The 26,980-nt window shown below is 38.8% G+C and overlaps 1 protein-coding gene across 2 annotated transcripts; it reads left to right on the forward strand.

The window, feature by feature from the left end:
- The first annotated feature begins 11,886 nt into the window (after window positions 1–11,886).
- LOC149834235 (protein WVD2-like 7) lies at window positions 11,887–26,870 on the forward strand. 2 transcript variants are annotated; one of them, XM_090011287.1, is made up of 10 exons: window positions 11,887–12,174; window positions 13,580–13,642; window positions 13,904–14,590; window positions 14,742–15,131; window positions 15,231–15,274; window positions 15,386–15,484; window positions 15,577–15,649; window positions 15,740–15,811; window positions 24,761–24,871; window positions 26,186–26,870. In XM_090011287.1, the coding sequence occupies exons 2-10, from the start codon at window positions 13,598–13,600 to the stop codon at window positions 26,636–26,638; spliced, it is 1,974 nt and encodes a 657-aa protein (XP_089867413.1). In that variant the 5' UTR covers window positions 11,887–12,174; window positions 13,580–13,597; the 3' UTR covers window positions 26,639–26,870. The 2 variants fall into 2 exon arrangements, with proteins under 2 accessions (XP_089867413.1, XP_089867415.1); XM_090011289.1 differs by having other exon boundaries at window positions 11,980–12,174; window positions 15,752–15,811.
- Window positions 26,871–26,980: the final 110 nt, after the last annotated feature.

Raw genomic sequence — 26,980 nt, forward strand, 5'->3', positions numbered from 1 at the left:
CGACTCGGGGTACTTTTAGTTGCCTCTAACAACGCACAGATGTAATATTCATTTTAAAAGCAAGATTTCGTGCTCAAGAAGTTGGCCTTGTACCAGGACGAAACTCTTCTCGAGATTTTAGCGCATATACCCAATTTTTCACCTTTTCGATAAGCATGAAATATAGTACACACACCTGCACACCCTACGAGGCATACCTGAGGGCGGCAACAAGATCTAACATGTAATAACAAACAAAGCATCTATAGTGCAATCACAACAGTAAACAAATACTGAAATGCAGTAACAAGAATCACTGTAGAAATGAGCCTACCCATATAGCATACATCAAGCATATAATTTTAGAAGAATAGAAACGAGATAACACACAACAGAAAATCACAAGTTATATTATTCTACATGTAAGCATGTATGCAAAATAAATTATTCTATCTCTGAATCCTTTTACTTTATTTCATTCATTCAAAATCCTCGTGCGACTTTCCCCTACCTCGAGATGTTGTGTAGTTGTGTGCGCCTACGAGTGTAGATGATACGGGGGTCGGGCCACGGAGCACGAACGGGTCCCGTTGCGTAAATCTGCAAGAGTGTGAGCACTATTATGCCATAGTTGTAAAAAGGACAGAAGGGCAGTGTGAGAGCTATTATGCCCTGATTATTTACCATGGGCTTCCTTCAAAGTGTTCAATGGCTATGTCAGCCGTGGCAAACCTCTGCAAGGGAAAACCAGCCAAATCCCTTTCGAGAAGTTGGGGAAGATGGAATTTCCTTTTTATATTATTCATTTGAGTTGTTTCGATTAGTTTGTATCGTAGAAATATGGTTTAAGTTGTTTCATAAGTGAATTATCCTGTTTCTACTCTGTTATTATTAATACTTGTAGAGTTGTTAAGGTGTAATGGGGTTTAGGGTTTTCTTGGGAATTCTTTATTCATAGCGGTACTCCTTTGTTTTAATAGTGGATTTCTTGCTCCTCTTTCAGCTGTGGATTTCTTGCAATCAGGTAAATTTGGTGTTTCCTTCTCTCTCTCGTAGTGTCTCTACATTTTTCTCCATTTGCTTTTTGCAAAAAATAAATATTTAAAGAAGTGTATTGTTTTTGTAACAATTTGTGTCAGCTGATGGGTTGAAGTATTGCATTGATCAGTTTCATATATTTGCCATCTCCTTGCATGGTCAGAAATCCAGCACTCATTCAATCGACTAAGCTTGACCAATTGAATGCATCCTTACCATGGGTAAGAACTAGAAATTGTCACTAATATTACTAGAGATTTCCATAGTTTTGTTGTTGCCAAATTCCAAGGATCATTGCTAAATATTTTGTTGCTAAAATACATCATAAATATATGAAGCTGATATTAATGTTGCTGAAACATTAATATATGAAGCTGATATTAATGTTTCCCCATCATAAATACAAAATCAAACATTTATCTCAAAACATGTAAAATGAAATATCAGGCCACATGTGAGCAGCTAAACTCATTGGAGATATCTCTTACATACTATTAAGCTACTTTAAATAAATATTCCAGGAATAGGCTTATATAATGTTTGCAGAGCTCTTAATGTTTCACTTAACATTACTTAACTTCAGTTTAAGACTCAAACTAACTTTATACGCTTCAAAATTATACATATTTGCCACAAACGGATCAAGTTCATAATTATGTCCAAAATATACAAACTAAATGGCAGGTTCAAATGGCCAAACTAAATGCACATGGACAATAAACATGCTATAAAATTACAATATCAAAGATCAAGACATTTAATCCATTGCTTAGAAGATTAAAACTTAATTTTGGTAGAAAATAAAATCTTTTTTCCTAAAATGTTTCAAAGCCAATGGTGAAAAACTACCCCCATGCAGCTGCTAAATCTGCTCATAATTATTTTCCACTGTTTCAGCATAAATGGCAACACTTAAGTTTTAGTTTTCAGAAAGAAAACAAGAAAATTTGTTGATTCTGTATAAACAATGTTCATTATGTCCATCCAAAACTTACATGGGTCCAGATCTGTGTATGACCTTGCATGTCTAGTGTTTGGCCTATTCAAGAGAATCATTTTTCACTTAATTTTTTTTTTCAGCAAAGATAAAGAACTTTTTCAGACACTGTTCTAGGCAATTTCATGTCTCTATTGGTCAGCTCATTGGGTCACTTTCCAGGTAAGATCCTGGCCTTATCTGCACTCTGTCAAGCGTATATCCACATATAGCTCAGTATGTTTTCTCAGGAAAAATAGCTTTAACTCAGTTTCCTCAAAATTGTTTAGAGGATCTCACAAGGGCCAATATAAGATTATTGGGACATCATTAACGGGTGTTTTCAAGATCTCATGCCATGTCTTCTGTCCCTTTGTTGTTTCAAGTAACGTTTTGTCTACTGTTTCGGTTATAACAAGATCTTGCTGAAAAAGCATAATCAAGTCCTTTCATTGGTAAGTTAAGTACAACTTGGTCATTCATTTGTAGCGTTTATCATGTCCTATAGAAACAGTTTTTTTTCCTTTAAGCATGTTATTATAGAGAACCAACGGGGAATCGGCTTGTCTGGCAGGAGCACTTAGTGCACGTCACCTTGTGTTGGGACGCTGAAATTTCGAACCCCAAATGGCATGATTGTATAACTGGTAGGGGTCTGCTTTACCCCAGCTTTCTCTGTAAAAAAAAAAATTTATCACAGAGAAAGAGAAATTTAAGGGTAAAAATTAAAGATTAATTTACATATAGGCACCTAATATATGGTGAATTTATGTTTAGCTGTCTCAAGTTTCAAAGATTTAAAGAAACTGCTTCACTATTGTAGAAATTGCTATGTTGGCGTCTGTGGTATGTGTTGCTTTATTTTTTTTATAAGCAAGCTGGGGTTAGGCAGACCCCCCTACCAGATATCTCTTAGGCTCCATGTGGCAGAGGGATTCAAACCTGGGCCCCACTTACCACATGGGATACCACCTGGGTGGTCTGTTTGTGTTGCTTTTATCTTCTGAAAATACACTCTCTCTCTCTCTATATATATATATATAGAGAGAGAGAGAACATTCACCATTCAACATCACCAAAATACATCCAACAGAATATTGGATGGGAGAGAAACAAAAGAGAAACATAAGAGCAAAACAACCACAATCTAAATGGTGATTGTGCATAGTTCAGAGTACAAGCAGATCAACACCTCCCCCCTACTATGTAATTTAAGAGCCATATACACATCGGACATGACCCGTTGTCGAAGCCTTCCGAAATCGAATTTGATGCCCCTGAAGAAGATGTCGTTTCTTTCAGTCCATATCACCCACCATGCTGAAAGCAACCAAACCCGCCACAATAGTCTCCATTTTTTTATGTGTTACAATCCTGGGACCAAGCAAGAGGTCCCGAATAACGGAACACGAACGAGTTTGAACAGGTGGTGCACCCCAAGTTTGAAAAAATAAGTCTAGAACGACCGGGTAGAGCCAAAATAGGTGAGTCGTGTCCTTTACAATCTTCTCGCAAAGAACGCACATGCTTGGAAATTGAATCCCCCATTTCCTGACATTAATTTGAGTTTGAACACGATCCAGAGCCACAAGTCACGCCAAAGCTTTTGCCCTTGGAGCTGGCCTCTTACCCCACATACAATTACTGAGAAACCAGTCCATTCCGGATGGCAACAAGGAATGGTAAACTTGCTTAATGGAGAACCTATCTCCGCTCGCCATGGCCCAGTGAAGCCACGGCTGGCCATGGACAGGCCTAAGACCTCTGTCACTGAAGGACCGAAGTGTCTTCCGCCACTCCAGCCAGAGGGACAAATGACACACTGAACTGAGCGTGGAAAGAAGGGAGTCATATAGACTACCATATTTTTGCCTAACAAACGTAGCCCAAGAAGATTGAGATGTAGAAGCTTCCCAAGCCCACTTCAAGACTAAAACGATGCTCCTCTTTCTCAGAGTTGGAATCTCCAAACCGCCTCGCTGCCTCGAGAGAACGATCTGTTGCCAAGAAACAAGCGGGTACTTTTTATGCGACACATTCCCAGACCAAAGGAAGTGCGAAAGAAAATGGTTAATCATCTGTTCTACTGTCGTCGATATAATGGACATGCTTATTCGAAACTCTGGTAATCGGGCTAAAACATGGTGAATGAGCGTCAATCGTCCCACAAAAGATAAATATCGAGCCTTCCAAGCCTGCAATCTCCCTTGCACCCGCTCTATGGTGGACATCCAAGCAAAAGTTTCCGCTGACTGCAGAGAGTGCAACGATAGACCCAAGAAATTGACAGGAAGGTCGAATATTGGGCAGTTGAAGATCATTGCAGCAGCCGATTGGAGAAGAGGGTCAGCATTGAGTAAGACCAAAGCGCACTTACTCTCGTTCAGACGAAGGTCTGAAATTGCAGCGAAGACTTTAATAATGAAGCACAACCTGAACATTTGATTAACATTCGCATGTCCAAATATTAAAGTATCATATGCATATTGAATTGTGTGACCATCAAAACCAGGAATGCCTAAGGATTCCAAGAAGCTTGTTTGTTCTGCTCTTTTCATGAGAATAGGTAAACCATCTGCCGCGATATTAAAAAGGATAGGTGCTAGAAGACAACCCTGTCGTACACCTCTAGCCAACTTGAATTCTTCCCCTCTCATTCCATTGATGCAAACTGACGATACAGATTTTGTGACCAACTCCTTAACCCATGCTATAAACCGACTGCCAAACCCCATGTTTGTTAGAGATTCAATCAAAAAATCCCATGCCAGACTGTCATAAGCCTTGTGAAAATCCAATTTTAGCATGAAGTACAGTGATCCAGTCAATTGTAAAGAGTGAAAAAGCGCAGTTGCACAAATAAAAGATCCTTGCAAACTTCAACATGGAATAAAAGCACCCTGGTTCAGAGAAACAAGTTGATCAATGACAGCGTGCACTCGATTAGCCAACACCTTAGATATAATGCGATACAGAGCACCCATCACTGAAATCGGCCTGAAGCTGGATATGTCTGACGCCCCTTACCTCTTAGGAATCAAAGAGATGACTGCCACATGATATGGTTTAGGCAGCCTCGCATTACGATAGAATTCATCGAACAAGTGGAGTAGGTCAGTTTTAACACTTGACCAAAATGCTTTAAAGAAGTCGATGTGAAAACCATTAAGGCATGGTGCCTTCCATCCCGATAGTGCGCTAATAGCATTCAAAATCTCCACTTCGGTGAATCTAGCCTGCAAAGAAGCAAATTGGTTTGCCGCCAACCGCTTATAGCCCATATCGCCGATGACCCCCCGACGCCTAAGTCAGCCAAATACAACCTGGAGAAATAAGAAGTAATAGCTGACAGGAAATTGTGCGAACCAAACTGGCATCCATCGATCTCGATCAAGAGTATCCGGTTCTTGCTGTATTTATTTGATGCGTTCATGTGAAAAAATTATGTATTATCATCGCCATTAGCCAACCATGCAACTCTAGCCCTCAACTTCCATCTAAGCTCATCTCGTGCTCTCCATTCTGCAACGAGAGCAGAGAGGACGACGATATGCTCCTGCAACTGAAGCACTTGACCCTCCGGTACACCAACAAGATCGACCTGACGTTGGGCCAAATCAGAGAGCTAGGCTTCCCACTGACCGATGAACCTAAACTTGTTCAGGTTATTAAAACTTAGTCATTCCTTAATACGTTGCCGAAGACGAAGAAGCTTAGCATGAATGCGGATAGCCACCCAAGATCCCGTAGCAAGTTTAGCCCACGATTGTCTTACCAACTGTTGAAAGTCTAGCACCCGAAGCCACCACTCCTCAAAGAAGAACCTACGACACGCCTTAAAGCCTGCACCCCAAGAAACAGTCATTTGTCCATGATAGAGAGAGAGAAAGATGAAAATTGAGTAGTACAACATGGCTATTCTATCTGCAACCAAATGTCTTCCACAATCTCCATGAACTTTTAAAAAAAATTGACAGCTACTATCTTTATTTTTAATCAACCACCTTATTTATCCAAAAGAAAGGTTCAAACCAAGATTGCCAAACTAGAAAGCAGAAGCGAAAAATGATATGCAAAGCAAAAGCGAGAAACAATGCATTTTAAAATATATAGAAAACAAAAAAAAGGAATAAAAAACAATATAAGAATTGAATGAGAATAAAAATGAAACACAAATAAAAACTAAATTAATAAAAATGACTATTTTTAAATTTCATAAAGTTTTAGTGTAAGAATTAATTTTTTAACAAAACCTAAAAATGATGGCTACTAATTTAGATAAAACACATGAAAGTGAGTGAGAAGCGTGCGAGAAAATACATAAAAAACATGAAAAGTAAAGTGAGAACATATAAGACAAATATATGAAACATGTAAAAAACATAAGAAAAACGTGAGAGAATCTAAAATCTCATCAAGTTTCAAAAGCAAGTTTTTGGGAGGCAGGCTTTCCACCTATCTAAGAAGCTTCTCGTAACCCTGGATAAAACTATAATTTTTAAGAGCTAAGTAAAGTTAAGTAAACCAAAAGTAACTCCAATGGCCATCTGAGTAATTTCTTATAAAGTTAGTCATTTATCTTCAATATGTGAAAACTTGAAGGCTAAACTAAAATTGTCACATGTTTGGCGCATATATATCAAGAAAACATAAGGTGGTTCTGTACCATGGCACGATACGGTACACACTCTTGTTTGTATGGTCCTATCCGCCAAATGGTAGCTACAATCGTACATATGTTTTAGTATGATTTATGTATTATTTTCAAAGGTTATGGCGTATCTAATATATTATAAGATCATATTTTTTGAGACACTGAAAATCAACGGCTCACATTCATGAAAATAAGGGTGGTTTAGAAGAATAAAACATCATATTTAAGTTAACTTTAACACAGGAATAATAAATAGTAACATGTTAAACATGATCCAAAAGTTAAAATGGACATTTAAAGCTTAAATTTATTGAAAACAAGTGTCTACCACCATGACTTATATCTTATAAAGGGGTACGAAGCACCCATATATAAATGAGTAATGCTATGGTGCTTTGGGAGCACCTACTCCCACCCACTAGAAATCATAGTTATATATTGCTTCTTCTCATTGAGACCACATTCAACATAGGTTATTTGATATGAATCATGTTTTTTTTTTATGAAAAAATAAAAAATTTTAAGTCATAAAATTTTAGTATATTGTGAGCCATAGATTTTGAAGATCTTAAGAAACCTAAGTCTATGCCATAATCACATGATCTAAAACTTGTTTTCCACTAAATAATAATTGTATAAGGTTTTATCAACAAAAATTTTAGAAAAATTGAAGCCTTCTGGTAGTTGGGATTTGGTACTCAGGGAGCACCCTATCATTACCGTATATAAATTACCCAAAATTTATAACCTATTGGCATATAGATTATCATATGACGTCGACTAGCCGTTGTGGACATGACTTGGCACGTTACATGTTAATCCACTCGAGCAAGATGATACAAACGAAGAGAGTCAGTAAACCATATGTGTTGTCACATGATCACTGGCACTCTTTATCTTTTTTTGAAACCTGCCATGGTTGGATCCAGTGTACATAAGTTTGGTATTTTCTCATCCCCAACACATGAGATTAGGCGGGCCACACAAGAAACAAAGAGGGGCCCATGTTAGCTAGAGGGACAAGAAAATTTTTCGAGCAAAGGCTGCACATGGGTAGGGCCTCGGTTAAGGTCCTATTTATGAATATTTTAAGGGTGGTTTTGTTCTCTTTCAAGCAGAGAGGGAACTGCTCATGATCTGTTTGGTCTATCTTGTAGCGTGTGGCCTTTGGTAGATTCCAAAGCTTTTGCATATAAAACTGATGACATTTTTTCTTTGAAATTTTACTTGCATGTGATGTGGAGCGGCTTGCGGCTACCGGCACATGATGAGAGAGAGAGAGAGAGAGAGAGAGAGAGAGAGAGAGAGAGAGAGAGAGAGAGAGAGAGAGAGTTCTTTCTCTCTATTTCTCTTGCACAAAATGAGGTATTTATTATGTGCAAATTACAATTTCAAGTTGTATAAGAGCATTTTAAGTTGGATCGATTGCCATTGAACCTATTCAAAAAAAAAAATTTAGACAAAATGGGTGAACAAAACCCTGCAGGATTCGAACCAGAGACCCTTGTGCTGCCTAATTGTCAAGCTATCTTATTCGACCTATTCAAATATTTCATACGTTTACTAACTCCCAAATTAAACCAATGCACTTGCACATTACTTTGTATGTGTGTGTGTGTGTGTGTGCACGGGCATGTTAAAAAAGAAACATAATATTTGAAACCAAAATCCCCTTACCAACGGGGGGGGGGCTCCACTGGTCTAGTAGGAGCAATTGAACGTTGGGAGTCATAAATCAACTAGTATCTAGGTGGTTGGATAACTGTTGTAAAAGGAGGCCTTAATTCCTCCGTGTAAAAAAATCCCCCATCTCTATTTTGGAAAAAAGAAAAAAAAAAGACCCTTTAGTTAAAATGTTTGTGATGATCTGCATGTGCAACAAATCTTGATCACGGAGCTTTTTGGTGTGCAATTTTATTTATATTGTAGATAATAAAGTCCTATTGCAGATTGCTTTTTTTAAGCACAAACATCAAATCTTAATACTATTCACCTACAATTTAAGCAGGAATTAAGGCCTTCCATATGCCATTTAGTACCTTCTCATCACCACCTAACAACCCCATTTATCCACTTTGCCTCAAGATTTTGTTCCCACTTTTTATGGTACTGATTAAGGGGATCGTTTTATGTTCCCTTGCCAAGGGCAAGATGTTCCAAAAGATGAAATTTAACCAAGTTCAGGAACCCTATTGTTTAAAGGTCATGAACAATAACGTGTGTATTGTGGTTAAAAATTTACAAAATCATGAACTTGTTAATTACTTCCAAATTTACTCCAATGATTAGTCTTTTGCAATTGTCGGATAGTGTTATGTTGGCATTCTACCATCGGGGGCTCCGCGTGGTTGGTAGGAGCTGTCAGTGCACGTCTACTTGTGGTGGAATGTTGCAGGTTCAAAACCCACTTGTGGGGTCTGCTTAACCCCAGCTTACCTTTAAAAAAAAAGTGAGGCATTCTGGCTGACTTTTACGTTCAAATTTTATTATAAGAAAACATTGCAAAATTTTCATTTATGTTATGCAAACCACAAGAAAAAATAAAACAAATCACAAGATAAAGAGACGAAAAAAACAAGAGAATACATGAGATTTATGTGGTTCGGCACTAAGGCCTATATCAAAAAAAAAAAAAAAAAAGCAAAGAAATCACTAGCAAGATGTGAGAAAATACAACCTGAACTTCTCATACCCAACTCTCAAAAGATGCGATTATATATATATATATATATATATATATATATATATATATATATATATATATATATATATATATATATATATATATATATATATATATAACGAAGAGCATAAAACCCTAACCGAGAATTATAAAAACTAAACAAGGGCTTCACCCTTAGGGAGGTTTGTGGTGCCCCGGTCACTCCGCTACCGTGACAAACCTCACTGAAAATACTAATTGTACAGTTACCAAAATATTTTTGGATTGGGTCATGAAAATCGGAGTAGGCTTAAAATTCAAGGCACCCACCCACAACGATTTCATTTACCGACTCATACAACAATTAAAATTCTATAACTGAGTTTTTCTTCAATTCAATATTTGGCCATTGCAGATTCAATACTAGTGGGCCCATGATATTTGGACACTTCCAACGGATTCCGGGTCCTTATCTCATCAGACCACTGAAAGGTTTGTCTAACCAGAGCTGATCAGGTAAAACGGCATTTTTCAAGGTTATCGCAAATGTCAGCACAAGACAGTGACACCTGTTTCGGGTGGCATCCAAAAGTTGCCAGTGGGTCCCAGTCCCACTACGGCACTACGTAGGACAGGTGTCATGTATGTGTTGGGTTGATGTTTTACCTAATTTTCTACTGGTTGAATGACATTTTTTTTTTCCTTCTTACCACTGCAATGTGTAAACTGGAGTCATGGTTTGGACCAATTTGCAAATACCCTTAGCAGGTCTGGACCAGAGTAAACTTGGATACTTAATTCACCAACCCCAGTAAGCCTACTCAGTACCTGAGAATCCAGAGGCTTCAAGACTCCAGCCTCCCTGGTGGTGGTGGGTATGATTCACCAACCCCAAGAAGCCCGTGAAAGGTGACCGAGCGCCGCGAAGAACATGATCACAAGTTCAATCATGTTACGTTTGAAGCTTGACCAAGTTCATGTACTACAATGCTGGAAGCTGGACCAAGTTCATAATAAACTGGCCTACGACGAGTTCATGAACTTGGCCACACGCCACGTGATGCAGTATCACCGCATCCCAAAACCACGAAGCAAGAAAAGGTGCAAGAGAGGAAAAATAGTGGTGAAAGAAAAACAGCACAATAGTGGACCTTACTGTTAGGACTCCACTGACCCTCTCCTCATGGTTTTTACTAAGTAAGAAAGAAGATGTTCAGTTATTTAGAAAGGCAAAGTGTGCCCACTCTTGCCCCCATTTTGCCTTTTTGGATCCTTTTTGTCATGTTGTGCTGTGTCTTGATGCAGTAAGAAGCTTCCCATCACCATCTTTTCAAGGGGCATCCTTCTCCCCCTCCATACTGGAGCATGGGGACCTTCACTCATTTCGGATCCTGTGCCCATGTACGGGTCCATAGTTCTCTCCGTGTCAGGCCCCTCATCCTTTGTTTTTAACCCTTAGGTTTGTTCCTTTTGTTTAAGTACATTAATGGCTCAAGAATTAATGTGGCGTGTTCAGAATCACATGATCCTATCCTATGGTAGACATACTGTAAATACAGCGGACCTTTTGTGTTGGCTAGTGGGTCCAGATCCGGATCTTGCTGGATCCGATTTTACTTGCACCTAGAACTAGGTATTGTCCTATATGGGTCTAGGTCCCATCCAAAATGGGGGTGAAAACTAGAAACCCATGTTTTACATCTGACAAGTTCCAATGCCAGTTTTGGATATGACCTCTCTCTTACTGGATCTGGATAGGGCTGTTGCACATTCTCATCCGAAGACTCAAGCAGTCGTCAATTTGCCATACATTAGGCATCTAGATGTAGTTACCCTAGATTCTAAGTGGTATTAAGGAGTAAAGAAATATGACTCCAAAAGCTGACCTACATATAATTGTGAAAGTGCTTCATTATAGTGAGAATGATGATGATGATTTGAAACTCCGTGAAAACAGCTCAAACCTGCAGCAAATCTATATTCGGGTCAAAACACACCCAAACCCAAGTCTAATTTTGATAGCGACCCTGCACTCACATCAGACCAACCAGGTGGGTCCAGTTCCAGCCATCTCGGCTCCCGATCCAAACCATCGCCAGTCCAACCTATGCCCACTACCCGCCGGCCCTTCCTGGACCTCCACCCACCAACGAAACGAGTCTCACTCCGATTCACCGGTTCAAATTCAACTCGTCCTAGTCTCGGCACATCGAAACCGAGTTCCCTCGGCGTCAGGTGGGAAGTCTTTTGACCTGAGATCCAACGGAGGCAGACGCAGCACCGTAGCCACGTGGAGGCGTCCGGGCTGTTCGATACGGATGACGTAGTAGCGAGTTAAAGCAATGCTCTCTCTCTCTCTCGTGCATCCAACGGCATCCGCAACCACCACCGTCCCTACCACGTACGGAGAGCCGTCCGATGGGAAGGAAACACTACGCTCGAAGTTTAGAGGGAGAGAGACGGTGAAGCAAAGAAAGGAGACAGCGACAAAAAGTGGTGTGAGAGAAAGAGAGAATTGTGGATGTCCACTGTTCAGATTTATTTATATGAGGGGGGGAGATGACTAACGTCATCCCCGTTTTACAGCAAGAAAGAAGACAAGTAAAAGCAATCATTTGACACCTCTCTCTCTCTCGTTTGATGGGTTGTATCAATTATGGCAAGTATTCTGCAGGATCTGAGTTGATGTTCTGACGGAAATGTGTCTTGGGCGTTTTCAATGAGAATTAAGAGATTTGGTTGAGAATGGTTGGTTGTTTTTGAGCCTCTGAGTGAGCTTCTTTGGTGGGGGAGACGAGATATTTGAGAGATGGGTATTGGGTGAAATGCACTTTTTTGGATCAGTTGTACTGAGTCTTTCAGCAGGTAAAATTAAAGTATCTTTTCTTTGCCCCCCAAATGGGTGGTGATGATGTATAGTGAAAACTTATTGTTCTATTGGTTGGTAGATTTCTTTTATTGGGAGGGTGGAATTTCTCTGGATGAAACTTTGATCTTGATTAGAAGATGTAAATTGGGATTTTCACTGTACTTATCTTTTGGTTTTTCTGATGAACGTGCCGGTTTCGATCTTGGTTAAATGTTTGATCTTGTGGAGATTTGCTTTGAGTCAACTAAATTTCTGTTCGGTTTAATTGGGTATGTTTGATTGGCGTTCCTTTTTATTATCATTGTTATGTAATCTCGAATTTCCTCTCCTTTTTTTTCTTTGTTGTGCTCTTCTTGATGTTTTAATCGCGGATACAAAAAAATGGGAACTTTTGGTCTGTGGTGGCATCAGCTGCAGCAGGGAATTTTAGATCTGAGATTTTCTACGTGTTTTCGCAAGTCCCTTCAAACTTATTTTCTTGTTTGTTGGATTTGTTCTTCATCTTATGTAAAATCGTCTACTAGAAATAGCTATCATGGAATCCTTCTGATTTGTGTTGGTTCTTTCTGTATTATTGAATTCTTTAGTTTATTGTAGTAACTCGTCTTTAATTTACTATAGGGACTTTATGAGTGCTAATTCTGTGAGATCTGTTTAAGCATAGGATGGACATGAACCTTTTCTTCTTTTCTCTCTACTTTTATTTTTATTTTTATTTTTACCTTTTGCTGAGATTGAGCTAATTCTGCAATTGTCGACAGCTTGATGGTTTGTCTAAGTTCTCTAGTTTGCAGTTCAGTTATGCTCAATTGAAGGTCTACATAAAAATGTTGTTTCAAATCTCGTTCCTCTTCCATCCATTATCATATATTTACCTTTTTGTTATAATGTTAAGAACTACCTTGATGTGCCTCAAGCATGCTTAGATCTGCCACCAAAATGCATATTAGTAGATCATAACCTGTATTGCCGAGAGGATCGGATAAAGGCTTCTTTTGGATGCACTCTTGCTTCTGGATGAATGGGATGGATGGGAAGTTGGCACTATGTCAAAGATCATGGATTCGCCCCACTTATGTGGACAAGTAGGTGCTTGCACTACATACAGACTGCAACATCGGCACAATCTTAAACTTTTTCTTGTGTTTTTTCTTTATGCAATCTAAAAGTTAGGCCACACGGATATCATAATAAGAGCACAAACAGACTTTTTTGACAGATTGTAGGACCATGTAGTAAGCGCAATTGCTTTACTGAAAAAATTAGAGTTTTGCTTCTACGTTATTGATGATGCTTTGTAGGAACAAACTTGATGTTATTGGTGAATGGTATGGAGAAACACGAACTTTGAATTGTGTTTCTGCTTACCGATTATTTTCTTGAATTTTCTGTGTCGTGCAGGTGATACTTGTGAGAGGCATGGCAGGAGAAATTGAAGATCCTCTTGCTTTTCATGATGGCTTTGTAAGTTTCTTGTTCTTCAACTATGTTTCTTGCAATCCTATTCCACCATTGCTTTCATTTGCTGTTGTTGATATTGCTCTTCAAATTGGAATGGAACACAAAAAATGAAGAACAGAGACTTCTGAAATTGTAATGAAGGTTTTTCACCACTATGCTTATCTGTTTAGGATTTCATTTCTCCTAGTGTTTGTTTTAATGATGGTCTTCCTTTTGTCATCCACTTGAAGTACTACTAATGCAATAAGTTGTAAATCTGCTCAGGTACCATCAGACTCAATTTCGTTTGGAAGATTTGAAGTAGAGTCCTTATCATGGGAGAGGAGGTCCTCCTTCACACACAATAGGTACCTTGAAGAAGTGGAGAAATATGCAAAGCCTGGTTCAGTCACTCAGAAGAAAGCATACTTTGAAGCCCACTTTAAAAAGAAGGCTCTAATGCGACAAGCCTCTGATGATAGCCAAAATGGGACAGATGACAAGTCAAATGAATGTGGCAATCCTGAGAACATGAATCCTATAGGAGATTTTAAAGATTTGGATGATGTTCAGCATACCCACTTTGATGAAACACCTGATGGGTCAGATGAGGACAAGTTAAAAGCAGACTGGTATCTGCATTATTTTAAGGTGTCACATGAAAAAGAGGAGGAAGAGGTTTCTGAGTCTTTACCTTCAGAGTTTAATGCCGTGAATGCTAATATTGACTTTATGCTGGTGGAGGAAGTCCCGTCAACAACTGGTCCTGTGGAGACCCACCAGATTCAAGTGGAAACTGATGCACACTTGTCTGAAAAGGATGACAGAGATACAGAAGGTGAACATGTGCATTCAATCAAACCAGAAGTTATCGCTGAATTAGTTGAAAAGTCAGATTCTTCAAAGGACCCTATGGAGAATGTAGAGACTTGTAACGTAAGTTCAAAAGCATCAAAGAAATCTTCCTCCAAGGTAAAGTCTGCTTACATCAGGATACAGTTGTGTTTTCTCACCATCAAATCTGGACATGGAATATCTGATATTTTTTGCTTCTATTAAATCATTATGAGCACTTCAAGTTAAGATTCAACTGATTGACAAAGTGTGGAATCTTGTTCCTCAGGTTGAAATCACCACTGGACCGAAAGCTGCTCATTCCAAAACAAAGCAAAGATTGGCTGCAAACCAAAATCTTTCAAGTAATCGATTAAAGGTTGCTAATGGAAAGCCTTCACGGGAGATCACCCCAAGAAAGACTGAAGAGAAAGTTCCAAAAACATCAATAAGAGAGAACACTCCTTTGAAGAAAACAGGATTGCCCACTGTTGGTACTAGCAATAGAGTTGAATCAGTCAAAGTGGTGGCTTCTAACTCCAATGGCACAAAGCTGCATTCAAGTACCTCTGACTCTGAAAGAAGATGTTCTACTTCAGGAATTCCAAGGGAGAAATCTTTGCCATCAAGGATATCACCCAAAAAGAAACATTATCCATCAAAGAATTCAAAGACAGAGGTATATATCTGGAAAGATTCCATCCCATTAGGTATGCATATCTTGCTTCAAATATATTCGTCATATATTTTCTTACAAGCCAGCAATCTCTCATTTCAGACAACTGAGATTACAAAGGCAAAATCAAACCAAGAGGATAGAAGGTAATCTCTACCTGCAACTTGTATCACAATGTTGGCATTGGCAATTTGGCATTAATTTTGTCATCCAGTTGTAGAACATGTCCAAATGAACTGACCCTCTTTTGCAATCAGGCATAACCAAGATAAAGATGTAAAGGACCAGAAAGTTCAAGATGTTCATCAGTGTACCTCGCTAAAGGGGGATCTGAATGGTCACATGTCTACCAACAGGTCAAATTTATATTCCTAGTTTCTATTTAATTATTGTTATGGATTTTTCTCTTTTTTATTTGTATAATCTTCTGAGGAATTTGTGCACTTAGGTCTAAGCTGGATCCTAAAGTAAATGGTGTTTTCAACTTCAAAAGTAATGAAAGGGCAGAAAAGAGGAAAGAGGTAAGAAATTAATTAAATTTTTGAAAGATATTTTTGCTTTGGAATATTCAATTCTCAATTCATGGTGATGAACACGATTCATGGGTTCAGTTCTATGTGAAGTTGGAGGAAAAGGTGCATGCCAAAGAGGTTGAAATGACCCAAATTCAAGCAAAAAACCAGGTACAGATAATCCTACAGCATTATTGTAGATGGTTCTTGTGAGAGATTCAAATACCAAAAGTTTTCTTTGTATGTTATGTGTAATTATGTGATGTGGCACGGTTCTCAAGAATTAAGGGAGCATTTAGTAATTAAGTAATTTAAACTAGCTAGAACAGAATTTGTGATCCAGGCTGCTTGGAACTTCATTGATCACTCAATGTTCTTGTCAAAAGTGTGTTCCCTTATACTGTCTGAGGTTTCAACACTTGGTCCAGATATGCCGTATTCAATATGGTAGTGGGGGGATTAAAAATAAACTCACGTGGAAGTTACAGGAGTATTATAGGTTTTATATGCGAGCTCAACTCAACTGATTCAACAATCAAGTTGGTTGTGAATTTGATGGACTATAGTTTTGGTTTTCAGGAAAACATATTAAAGATTTCGGAGAAAGAATTTTGTAATCTTGTGATGATTTAAAACCATGACAGCCTTTTTGTTTTATCTCTTTCTAGGTTGGTTTTCTCTAGAAAGAGAGCTCTGTTGGTTGATTTTCCAGTCTGTCACAAGCACAAAAGTGAATCAAGAAGACTTTACAACTGAAAGATGCAGCTGGATCTTTTTATTTAACAAATACTCATTCTATCTCTAATTCACTAGGCCCTTTTCTTCATAAAGGGAGGGAGGGAATGCTATATCTGCTGTAGAAAAAACATTGATAAAGGCTTTCTCTTCTGCTTTTCTGATTCCTAGAGCGCGTCTGCAACTTATCCAGGGGAAAAAGTCTCAGGGGAGGACAAAGACCTTTTCCCCCACCTTTTGAGGAGAATAACTCCTCAAAAGTGGAATTTTCAGGGATAATTTTTTGTGTGTTTGCAATGTCCGTGGGGCCCACTAAAACAGTAAATTTTCTCCCAGCAAAGAAACTTTTCACATGCCTTGAAGTATGACCCTGTCTCTGCATTCTTTTGCCAAAAAGACTACTTTATAGTAGTTCCTTAGATGCTTTTCTAGTCTTGATCATCTGCCACTTGTTTAATCAGCAGATGGTAAGTTTTAGGACCAAAATAATCTTGGTAATTAATATTCTGTTGGTTTTTGTGACTTGAGTAGGAATCCTTTTGGAGTTTTTGGATAATAGTATGGTATGAGATATGGATATAGGAGCACAAATACATGATATATAGCTAAACCATTTGTAATGAAATGAAGACCTTCAACAAAAGCACAAATGCTCACAATAATTTGGGGGCATTGAGGCCTATAATGTCTCGGTTCATGGCAACGGTGACAAATCACTATCTTTTTGTCATAATCATTGTCTTTTCTTCCGAAATGAGGCATTCTATAGGTGCGCATATAATTCTCTGGTCTAGATACGACTAGAACGGAATCTTCATTCTTTGGAGTATGTTTTTTTAGCCTATTTTCCTCAATAGTTAATTCTTTAATAGTGTCAACAATAGAGGAAACTTTTCCTCTGTAGAAGGGTCGCTTTGGTGGTTTCAAATTTCGGCCCCAAACCATTCACAAATTTGTAACAATGTTTCATATTAAGTTGTTTTTAGAGAAGCTCGATATCTTCGGGACAATGCTACTTTGGCTCAACAAGTGCTAACTCTTCTCAAAGTTCGAACAACTCATTATAGTATTCTCTAATACTTTTATCTCCTTGGGTCATAGTTCACATATTGTCTTGTAGATTGCACACTTGTGCAATATCTTTAACGGAATACATATTTTTAAGGTATTCTCAAGCCTTATTGGCATGCTCAATCTTTGCAAGACTAGAGCATTTCTTAATATCTACACTATTAATTAGCCAAGATATAATCTTGGCATGCTCCATCCTCCATTCTTTTCATTTTTTCTCATATGTAGCTAATACCTTAATTTTCTCTCCTTCCGTGACCAATACCTCTTTCTCATTTTTTATTTTTGTGAGGATTAGTTTTGGTTCCGAATCAGAACCGTCTACTAACCCACACAACTCTTTTCCCCAAATGTGGTGTTTTATAATTGAAGCTTACATTACATAATTGGTATCATTTAGTGTTATGGGCATGATGGTGACTTTATCATTGTCATCCATTCTTACAAGGGTGAGAGAGAGAAAGAAGATGAGAAAGAAAAAAAAAAGATGAGAAAAGAAGAGAAAGAACAAGAACACAATCACGATTCCACGATATTTGAGTAGAGTAAGGGTCTCTTGAGCCAACAAACAACTCCTTCAATTACGTAAGTACAAGAATACTTGAATCACCGGCAAGGAGAAAAGTCAACTTTTTGCTATAATGACACGAAAATTGAGGCAAAAACTTTTCAAGATCCAGGAGCTTGAAAGCTCTGATACCATGTAAAGAAATGAAGACCTTCAACAAAAGCACAAATGCTCACAAGAGTCTATTAAAGACACATTAACCATAACCAACAAAAGGGCACAAATGAAAAGGCTCAAGAGTAAAAATAATAATCTTTATTTCATTCACATAAAATGCTTAAAAAGCATTGATACAATGAGAGGGGGGTTACCCTTATGTATACACATAAGAGAGAGGAAGAGATGGGCTTTGAAGCGACTCAAAGAGAATCATTGGAGCTAGTCCAACGGCTCTATTTGCAGCCGTTGGACTAGCTCCAAGGGCTCTTAAACTACTCAACAACAAAGTGTTGACTAGTTTGAGTCTAGTTAAAAATGAACTAGACAAACTAAAAAGAAAAAAATAAAATAAAATAAATTAATATATATATATATACACTTTTTAACACCATTATGCCATCTGATTTTTTTTTTCTCAATATGCCAAAGGTGATATTTAGAGTCTTGCTTGTCAACCACAAGCAATCAGGAAACTTAGTAGTAGTCATAATCTCTTGCTCATTTTTACAGATTCTTGAGTCTTTTCTTCCATTTGGGATGTCTCTTGCCTGCTAGCAATCAACTTGCATGAGTCTACAAGAGCTTCAGTTTCACCAGTTCCCTCAGTAAACTTTTTTTTGACTAACATGAGAAGAACTATCTTCCTGCATGTCAGAAATGAGGTAAAGAGAGAAGAGAGAGAAGAGAGGGGTCGGCGGCAATAAGGTTTTCCCTCTTCTACTTAATATTTATAAGTGTTGTACATAGTATGACATTTACACAAGAAGTAAAAACAAATTACAAACATGCCACCGCCCACGCATCCCAAGATGGATCCTTAGAATGTGGTGCAGGTCGGATCCATGATCCAAAACTAACAGCCTCCCTCAAGTTGAGTATGGTTTTTGATCATGCTCAACTTGCCTTTGAGTGCCCAAAACTGATGAGTGAATAATCCCTTGGTAAAGATGTCAGCAACTTGCATATCTGACCGAACATATGCAGGTTCAATTTCTTTTTCTTCCACCTTTTGCCTAACAAAATGTTGATCGATCTCGATATGCTTCGTGCGACAATGAAGGATGGGATTGAAGGCAATATTAATAGCACTCTGATTATCGCAAAGAAGCATAGAGGACGAGATTGGTTCTTGTAATTCTTGCAGTAGATGTCTCACCCATGTAACATCGGCTGTTCCTGCTGCCATTGCACGATATTCTGCTTCAGTACTAGATCGTGCCACTGCCTTTTGCTTCTTGCTACTCCATGTTACAATATTATTGCCGATAAAAATGCAATACCCCGAAACTGATCTTCGCTCGTTAGGATCACCCGCCCAGTCCGCGTCTGTGTAGGTGAATAGTCGATGCCCTGACATATAAGCTGTGTCCTTGGTGTACATCAAGCCATCTCCAATCGTACCCTTTAAATACTGAAGGATCCTTTTTACTCCTTCCATATGTACATCTGTAGGAGCATGCATAAACTGTGAAGCCTGATTGACAGAGTATGCTATGTCAGGCCTGGTGAATGTTAAGTATTGTAACATCCCTACAACTCGACGATACAAAGTAGGATCATGATAAGTAGTGCCTTCTTTAGCACTTAGCTTATGATTTAGAAGGCAAGGTGTGCTAGTTGGTTTACAATTCTCCATCCCTGTAGCAAGTAAAATATCAATGGTGTACTTATGTTGGCTCAATGTAATAGTCTCATGTCGACTATCAACTTCCACACCCAAAAAATATCGCAAGGGACCCAAGTCTTTCATCTTGAATTTAGCCATCAACATAGACTTAACCCAAGATATGTGAACCTCATCACTCCCGGTAATAATGATGTCATCAACATATATAAGCACCCAAACAATAGCTGAATCACTTTTGAATATGAACAATGAATGATCTAGAACACTTTTAGTGAACCCATGATGCTGGATCTCCGTGGAAAAACTCTCAAACCAAGATCGAGAAGCTTGTTTCAAGCCATAAAGAGAGCGTCAAAGTTTACATACCCAATTGGATGAATCATGCATACTATAACCAGGTGGTTGCTCCATGTAAACTTCTTCCTTTAGTTCACCATGCAAAAAGGTATTTTTAACTTGACTGAGTGACCATCCATGTTGTAATGCCAATGCAATGATAATCCTGACGGTGCCCAATTTTACTACTGGGCTGAACGTTTCATCGTAGTCCTGCCCATACTGCTGTGTGAAGCCTCGTGCGACCAGACGAGCTTTATAGCGCTCAACACTGCCATCCGGTTTGTGCTTGATCTTGTACACCCATTTGAACCCTACAACATTCTTGTTATCTGGCCTTGGTACAATTTCCAATGTATTGCATTCATGCAATGCTTCCATTTCCTCATTCATCGCCTCTACCTAGGCACGAGAATGTACAACATCATGAAAGGAGGAAGGTTCTGTTTCTTTGGACACTCTGGTTAGAAATGTTTGAAAATCCAAAGAGAAATTGTTATAACTTACCCAGCGATCTATAGGATGTCTAATCCGAGTGGAACGTCGTAGAGGAGTCTCATCATTGATTGGATGAGTTCTACGAGAATAAACAAGACTAGAAAAACGTGAGGATGTTGTTGTAGGAGGAATGTCTTCCATATGCGGTTCCACATCGAAAGTATAGGGTTCATTGTCTGTCAATAAAGATGAATCCTCATAAGGCAACGAGTCATATAAAAGTGAGTCACTGAGCCAAGGATCATAATTGTCCTGTGTATCTGTGGAAGACGAACCCAGAGTGTCAAAATTTTCATCATAAAAAACAACATTTCTAGATACCCGAATTTCGCCTGTATGAGGATCATAACACCTGGATCCCTTATAGTCATCTGCATACCCAAGAAACTTGCACTGTACAGCTCTGTCTTGAAACTTATTTCTCAATGAATGATCAATGTGAACATAACATACACAACCAAAAGGATATAGTTCTTCATATGATGGATGACAATTATAAAGAACAAAATATGGAGAATTATCTTCAAGGATGGTCATGGGCAACCTGTTGATAACGTAAACAACTGTATGAAAAGCCTCGGTCCAAAGAGAGAAGGGAATACCCACAGTGTGCATCATGCTCAAGGTTGTCTCAACAATATGCCTATGTTTTCTCTCAGCTACTCCATTTTGTTGAGGGGTATGAGGGCAAGAAATGTTACGTGTAATGCCATGCTCCTTTAAATATTCACTAAAATCATGGGATATGTATTCTCCCCCCACATCACACTGGAAATATACAACATTGGTATTGAATTGGTTTTGGACTAGTGCATGAAACTGTTTGAACAACTTGAAAACTTCATGTTTGTTTTTCATGAAGTAAATCCAACTAAAACGAGTGTAATAATCAAGAAAGAGTACATAGTATCGAGATCCAGAAAGAGATGCAGTGGGCGCAGGACCCCAAACATCTGAGCATATAATCTCAAAAGGCTTTGTTGCTCTTTTATTGATACTATGAAAAGGAAGTACATGACTTTTGCATAAATGACAACTTGGACATTTTGACTCTAAACTGACTGCGGGTATTAGACCTTTAGCAGACAACTTGTCAAGAAAAACTTGACTACAATGACCCAAACGAAGATGCCATAAGTTTGGCTTATTAAGTTTCAAGACTCTAGATGAAGAACTATGATCTGTGGATCGACTCAAAAATGTTGGAAAGGAAGGAGCTGAAGAAGCCGCGGCTACGGAAGACGACGTCTTCAAAGGCACATGAGATTCTTCAAAGACGTACATGTTCCCGCACCGTTCACCTTTAGCGAGCGTCTTCTTGGTGTGAAGATCCTTAAGATAAACAGAAGGAGTAAATTCAACGGAAGAATTTGTTTCATCAACTAATTTAGACACAGATAGAATATTCTTTTGAATAGCAGGTGTGAGTAAGACATTTGACAAGGGTAATTGAGATTCAGGCAAAGAAATGGAGACATTTCCAGTGTGAGAGATGGGGTGGTGAGATCCATCTCCTATGACTATAGTGCCATTTCCAGTGTAAGGAGTCAAGTGAGAAAATTTACCTGCATCAGAAGTAACATGTGTTGCTGCCCCTGAATCAATATACCATATACCATCATCATTTTGACGCAAGTTTATCTGATTGAAAGTAGTCATAAGGATATTTTGTACGTCCTGTGGAAGAACCTGTCCCTGAGGAGTGCGTGCAAACATCTGAGTTGCCCTCTGCCCTGGCCTCCCTGTTTTGTTCCGGTTCTGAGGATTGTACCAGCAATTTGCTTTAACATGTCCCCGCTTGTTGCATAGAAAACAAGTAGGAACATGTCCCCCTCGTGGTACACTGCCTGAGCCAAGGCCTCCTCCAGCTGGTGTAGGTAGTAATCCTTCTTTGTTTGTAGTTGTTCCATTTGGACGAGGACGAGTAAAGAAGGCTCCTGTTTGAATAGGCGTATGTGCCATCATCACAAGATGAGTATTATCTGACGCGTGTTCCTGATTTAAACTGACCTCATATTGCAAAAGCTGAGATTGGAGATCATCAAAACATGGAAGAACTGAGACAACCTGGAGTGTTGTGCAAAACATGCGATATTCAGGTCCAAGGCTACCTAATACCTGTTGTACCATGTCTTTATCTGATACAGGACTTCCAATGGCAGCTAACTGATCTGTAATAACCCTGACATCCCCCATGAACTCTGTAATAGATTTGTTTCCTTTTCGCATGGATTGGAATTGCCACTTGAGTTGCAAAGCCCGAGATTCAGAGACCTGAGAAAAGGAATGAGCTAGTCCATTCCACAACTCGGTAGCTAATTGATCATCAGAAATAGTTTGTAAAACACGATCAGAAAGTGTGGAAGTTATGTAAGCAACTAATGTCTGATCCCGTTGTACCCATATGTCATAAGCAGGATTGGTGGTTCGAAGTTGACTCACCTTCCCATCTTCACCTGTTATTTCTTGCATGATATGTGTGGGTGGGGCGGGTGATCGCCCATCTAGATGCCCATAAAGACCATGACTGCGAATAAAAGGCACAATCTGATGTTTCCAAAGTAAGTAGTTATCATGAGATAACTTGTGCGTCATGAGGTGAGTAAGAAAACTAAGGTTCAACTTGGAATCCATGGATTATATGAAGAATAAGAAGCCAAAACTGTTCTAACAGTGTATTGAAGAGGAGACAACAATGCTGTGTGCTGAAAATAATATCAGCACACACGTTATTCAGAGAAAGAGGAAAACAACAATGCTGCTGTGTGCTGAAAATGATACCAGCACACACGTTACACAGAGAAAAAGAAACAACAATGCTGCTGTGTGCTGAAAATGATATCAGCACACATGTTACACAGAGAAAATGAAGCAGCAATGCTGGTGTGTGCTGAAAATGATATCAGCACACACGTTACACAGAGAAAAGAAAGCAGCGATACTGCTGTGTGCTGAAAAAGATATCAGCACACACATTACACAGAGAATAGTAACGTGCGAACCAGAAAAAGGGAAAGAATCAGAAATATTTTGGGGAGAAAACAAAAACTCGGCAGACTGAAACAGGATGTTAAGACGTGCGTACCAGAAGAAACAAAAAAAAAACTGGAATGACGTGAAAGAGGCGTGAAAGAGGATTAAGAAAAAAGAGGAAAAGAAGCAAAGCTGATTAAGGAAGAAGGGACAAAAATAAACCCACGTTATTTAGCAGCACATGTTGGTCTTTAGAGGCCTTCTAGATGATCGATTTCCATGCCTGTGCTTTGATACCATGTCAGAAATATCCACCTGCAAGGGTTAGAGATGAGGTAAAGAGAGAAGAGAGAGAAGAGAGGGGTCGGCGGCAATAGGGTTTTCCCTCTTCTACTTAATATTTATAAGTGTTGTACATAGTATGACATTTACACAAGAAGTAAAAACAAATTACAAACATGCCACCGCCCACGCATCCCAAGATGGATCCTTGGAATGTGGTGCGGGTCGGATCCATGATCCAAAACTAACACTGCATGCAAAGACTGAAACTTTCATATGGCTTGACTACATCACATAGTCCAGTTCCAGTATGGAATAAGAAGCTTAAGGTAGCGCATGGGAGACAATGAGTGTTAAAAGTGTCGGTTAACTGACAGGCTGACGGGTTTTTAATTCCTAGAGGAGAACTGAAACGTGTTAGTGCCATTGTGCACCCTTTGTAATTGACCTAACTAGAAACTTTAGCAGCAATAGTTATTGCGCCTTTTCTTCTTTGAAACCCATATCCATATTCTTTGGAGTCTATGCCAAGGCTGTAATTACTGATTGTTGCCAAGCCCTCAACGTCCATGTTTTCTAGGTGTGAGACTTGGCCAGCTTGTTTATCACATGGAAGTAAAGGAGATATTCTTGCCCATCATTGTGCAACTTAGTGACTGGCTGATTAGGATTCAGGAGGATCACACCAACTACACACAAGCCTCCATCCATAACCTGATTCAGACCCAATCATTATCTGATTCTTCTTCAATCTTATCTTAGTGAAGACAGGATCTAAATAATTCTTGAAAGTTTTTATTGATTATATAATATATTCAGCTACCTAGTCATCTCATTACAAAACATTTGTTTAATTTTTCTTTATGTGCAGGAGGAGACAGAAGCTCAGATTAAACAGTTTCGAAGGAGTCTCAACTTCAAAGCAACTCCAATGCCTGCCTTCTATCTCGATGCTGCACCAAGGTCCACAGATGCAAAAAAGGTACTTAGTTTATTCCAACTAAAGTTGTTGATTTATGATCACATCATTACAAGAAAATAAATTATACTCTTCTGCAATGGACAAAAGGTGTACTTCGTGGAGTCCTTAAAAATAAATGTTTTCTCACTACCAGGGTTCAGTTGCCATTTTTTGCTCTGGAATTCCAAAACAGATGCATCTTTCTTTCCAATGACTTTGCAAGATTGGTTTGTTTGCACACCCCTCGAATGTCCCAATATATTGTGGCATTGTCTAAATACAAACTTTGTTCTATAGAAACTTTTTAACTATCGAAAAGAGGAAACTCATTGTTATTCTGCGTTAGGTGGTTGTGATCATCCTTATTAGCATTATTAAAACATAAAGATAAACTTGACTGTCAGAAACTGCAAGGCTAATATTTCTGGCTTTTGGATGATATCGGTTACTTGCTTTTGGATGACTTTGGTTTTATGTTTCCATAAAGTGGCATTGTCTAAATACAAACTTTGTTCTATAGAAACTTTTTAACTATCGAAAAGAGGAAACTCATTGTTATTCTGCGTTAGGTGGTTGTGATCATCCTTATTAGCATTATTAAAACATAAAGATAAACTTGACTGTCAGAAACTGCAAGGCTAATATTTCTGGCTTTTGGATGATATCGGTTACTTGCTTTTGGATGACTTTGGTTTTATGTTTCCATAAAGTATTATGGCACGTGGCCTCCCAGTCCATGCCCTAATATAGTAGCTTTCCAGCCATTATGGATGACTGATGTTTCTCTGGGAACTGGAGCTTTTATAGGTTACTAGCCACATGGTCATCATACTATTTAAGCACCACTCTTTCTGTTGGCATGATTTTGATCCTGAGCTGATGATATAACATGAAGTACTTTATAATTGTCAAAAGTTTCCCAGTACGCAGGACTGCTTCCTGTCCTATCAGACGTGTTGTTGGTAGGCAAGTGGGGTTTGGCAAGCCTATTCAAGGGCTTTGTTTTAGCGATCTATTGTAAACCCCTTGTCATAATACTGGATGAACCAATTCGGGCCTCTTGTTTTTCTTTTGCATTTGTTCTTTATGGCTTTTCTGCTGATGATTTTCTTTGGACTTCCCACACCAAATTTTCCTTCTTCTGGGTTCCGTGCTGTGGTAGCATGCTATTCTAAGTTATTGATAAGGTCATTAGTGGAGCATCACAGAATTTAAGACCATCACACTGGACAAGTAATCAAGTATTTTCTTATTGTTGAATAATTTAAATGATTGCCAAAATAGAGACTTCAGACTAGAAAAGGATGCCTACTTACAGTTCTCTTTCTGATTAAGCTGCAATCCACTTTTGAGGGTCCTTCAACCCGTTCAAAATCTCCAAGCCTGAAGAAGAAGCCTACAAACAGCAATGTGAGTTCTGGTTCACAAGAAAACTCCACCCTGCAATCAACTGCTCTCTCTGAAATAGTTGATGCTTCTAATCCGAAATCATTGTTCGAGAAAGATGGTGACAAAGGATGTTCGGACACAGCCGGTACAACCATTAAGAGTGAACCAGAAGTTCAAGATCAAAGTTTTTTGCCACGCAGGAAAACTGAGAATAGCCATAAAGATAAAGTGAAGGCTAGCTCTCAACAGCAGCAGCAGCACCGAACGCAGAGTAAAGCATCAAAAGGAGAGAAAACAAAGTCTCGAGTGTTGAAGAATGGAGCTAAGGCCACCAAGCATGTTGTCAGTGGAAGGTCCAGAATGGTTCCTTTGGTTGCAGATGTTGCTGTTGCTTCATAAGCACGAGGAAGTCCCTGCATTTTGTATGTTATCATCTGTAAACTTGGCTTAATTTTATCCAGTGAGTTAGATTTCATATAGTGTTAAGGAATAATTGCCCCGGTTGAGATGTTTACTGCTAGGTATGATGTCATTGTATAGATGTCTCGCTGTGGAATCTGTCAAAAATGATGGGCGAAACATCTTTATTGAAAGAAGAAAATTTATAAAAGGTTATGCGCTACTCTAGGTCTACACTTGGTCGCCATTCTCTCTCTCTCTCTCTCTCTCTCTCTCTCTCACACACACACACACACACTAAATACAAGCAAAAGCACATGAAAGGTATTAATGTTTCCTCTT

The sequence above is a fragment of the Nuphar pumila genome, chromosome 6, assembly GCF_984573655.1.
Source record: "Nuphar pumila chromosome 6, dmNupPumi1.hap1.1, whole genome shotgun sequence".
NCBI classification, from domain to species: domain Eukaryota; kingdom Viridiplantae; phylum Streptophyta; class Magnoliopsida; order Nymphaeales; family Nymphaeaceae; genus Nuphar; species Nuphar pumila.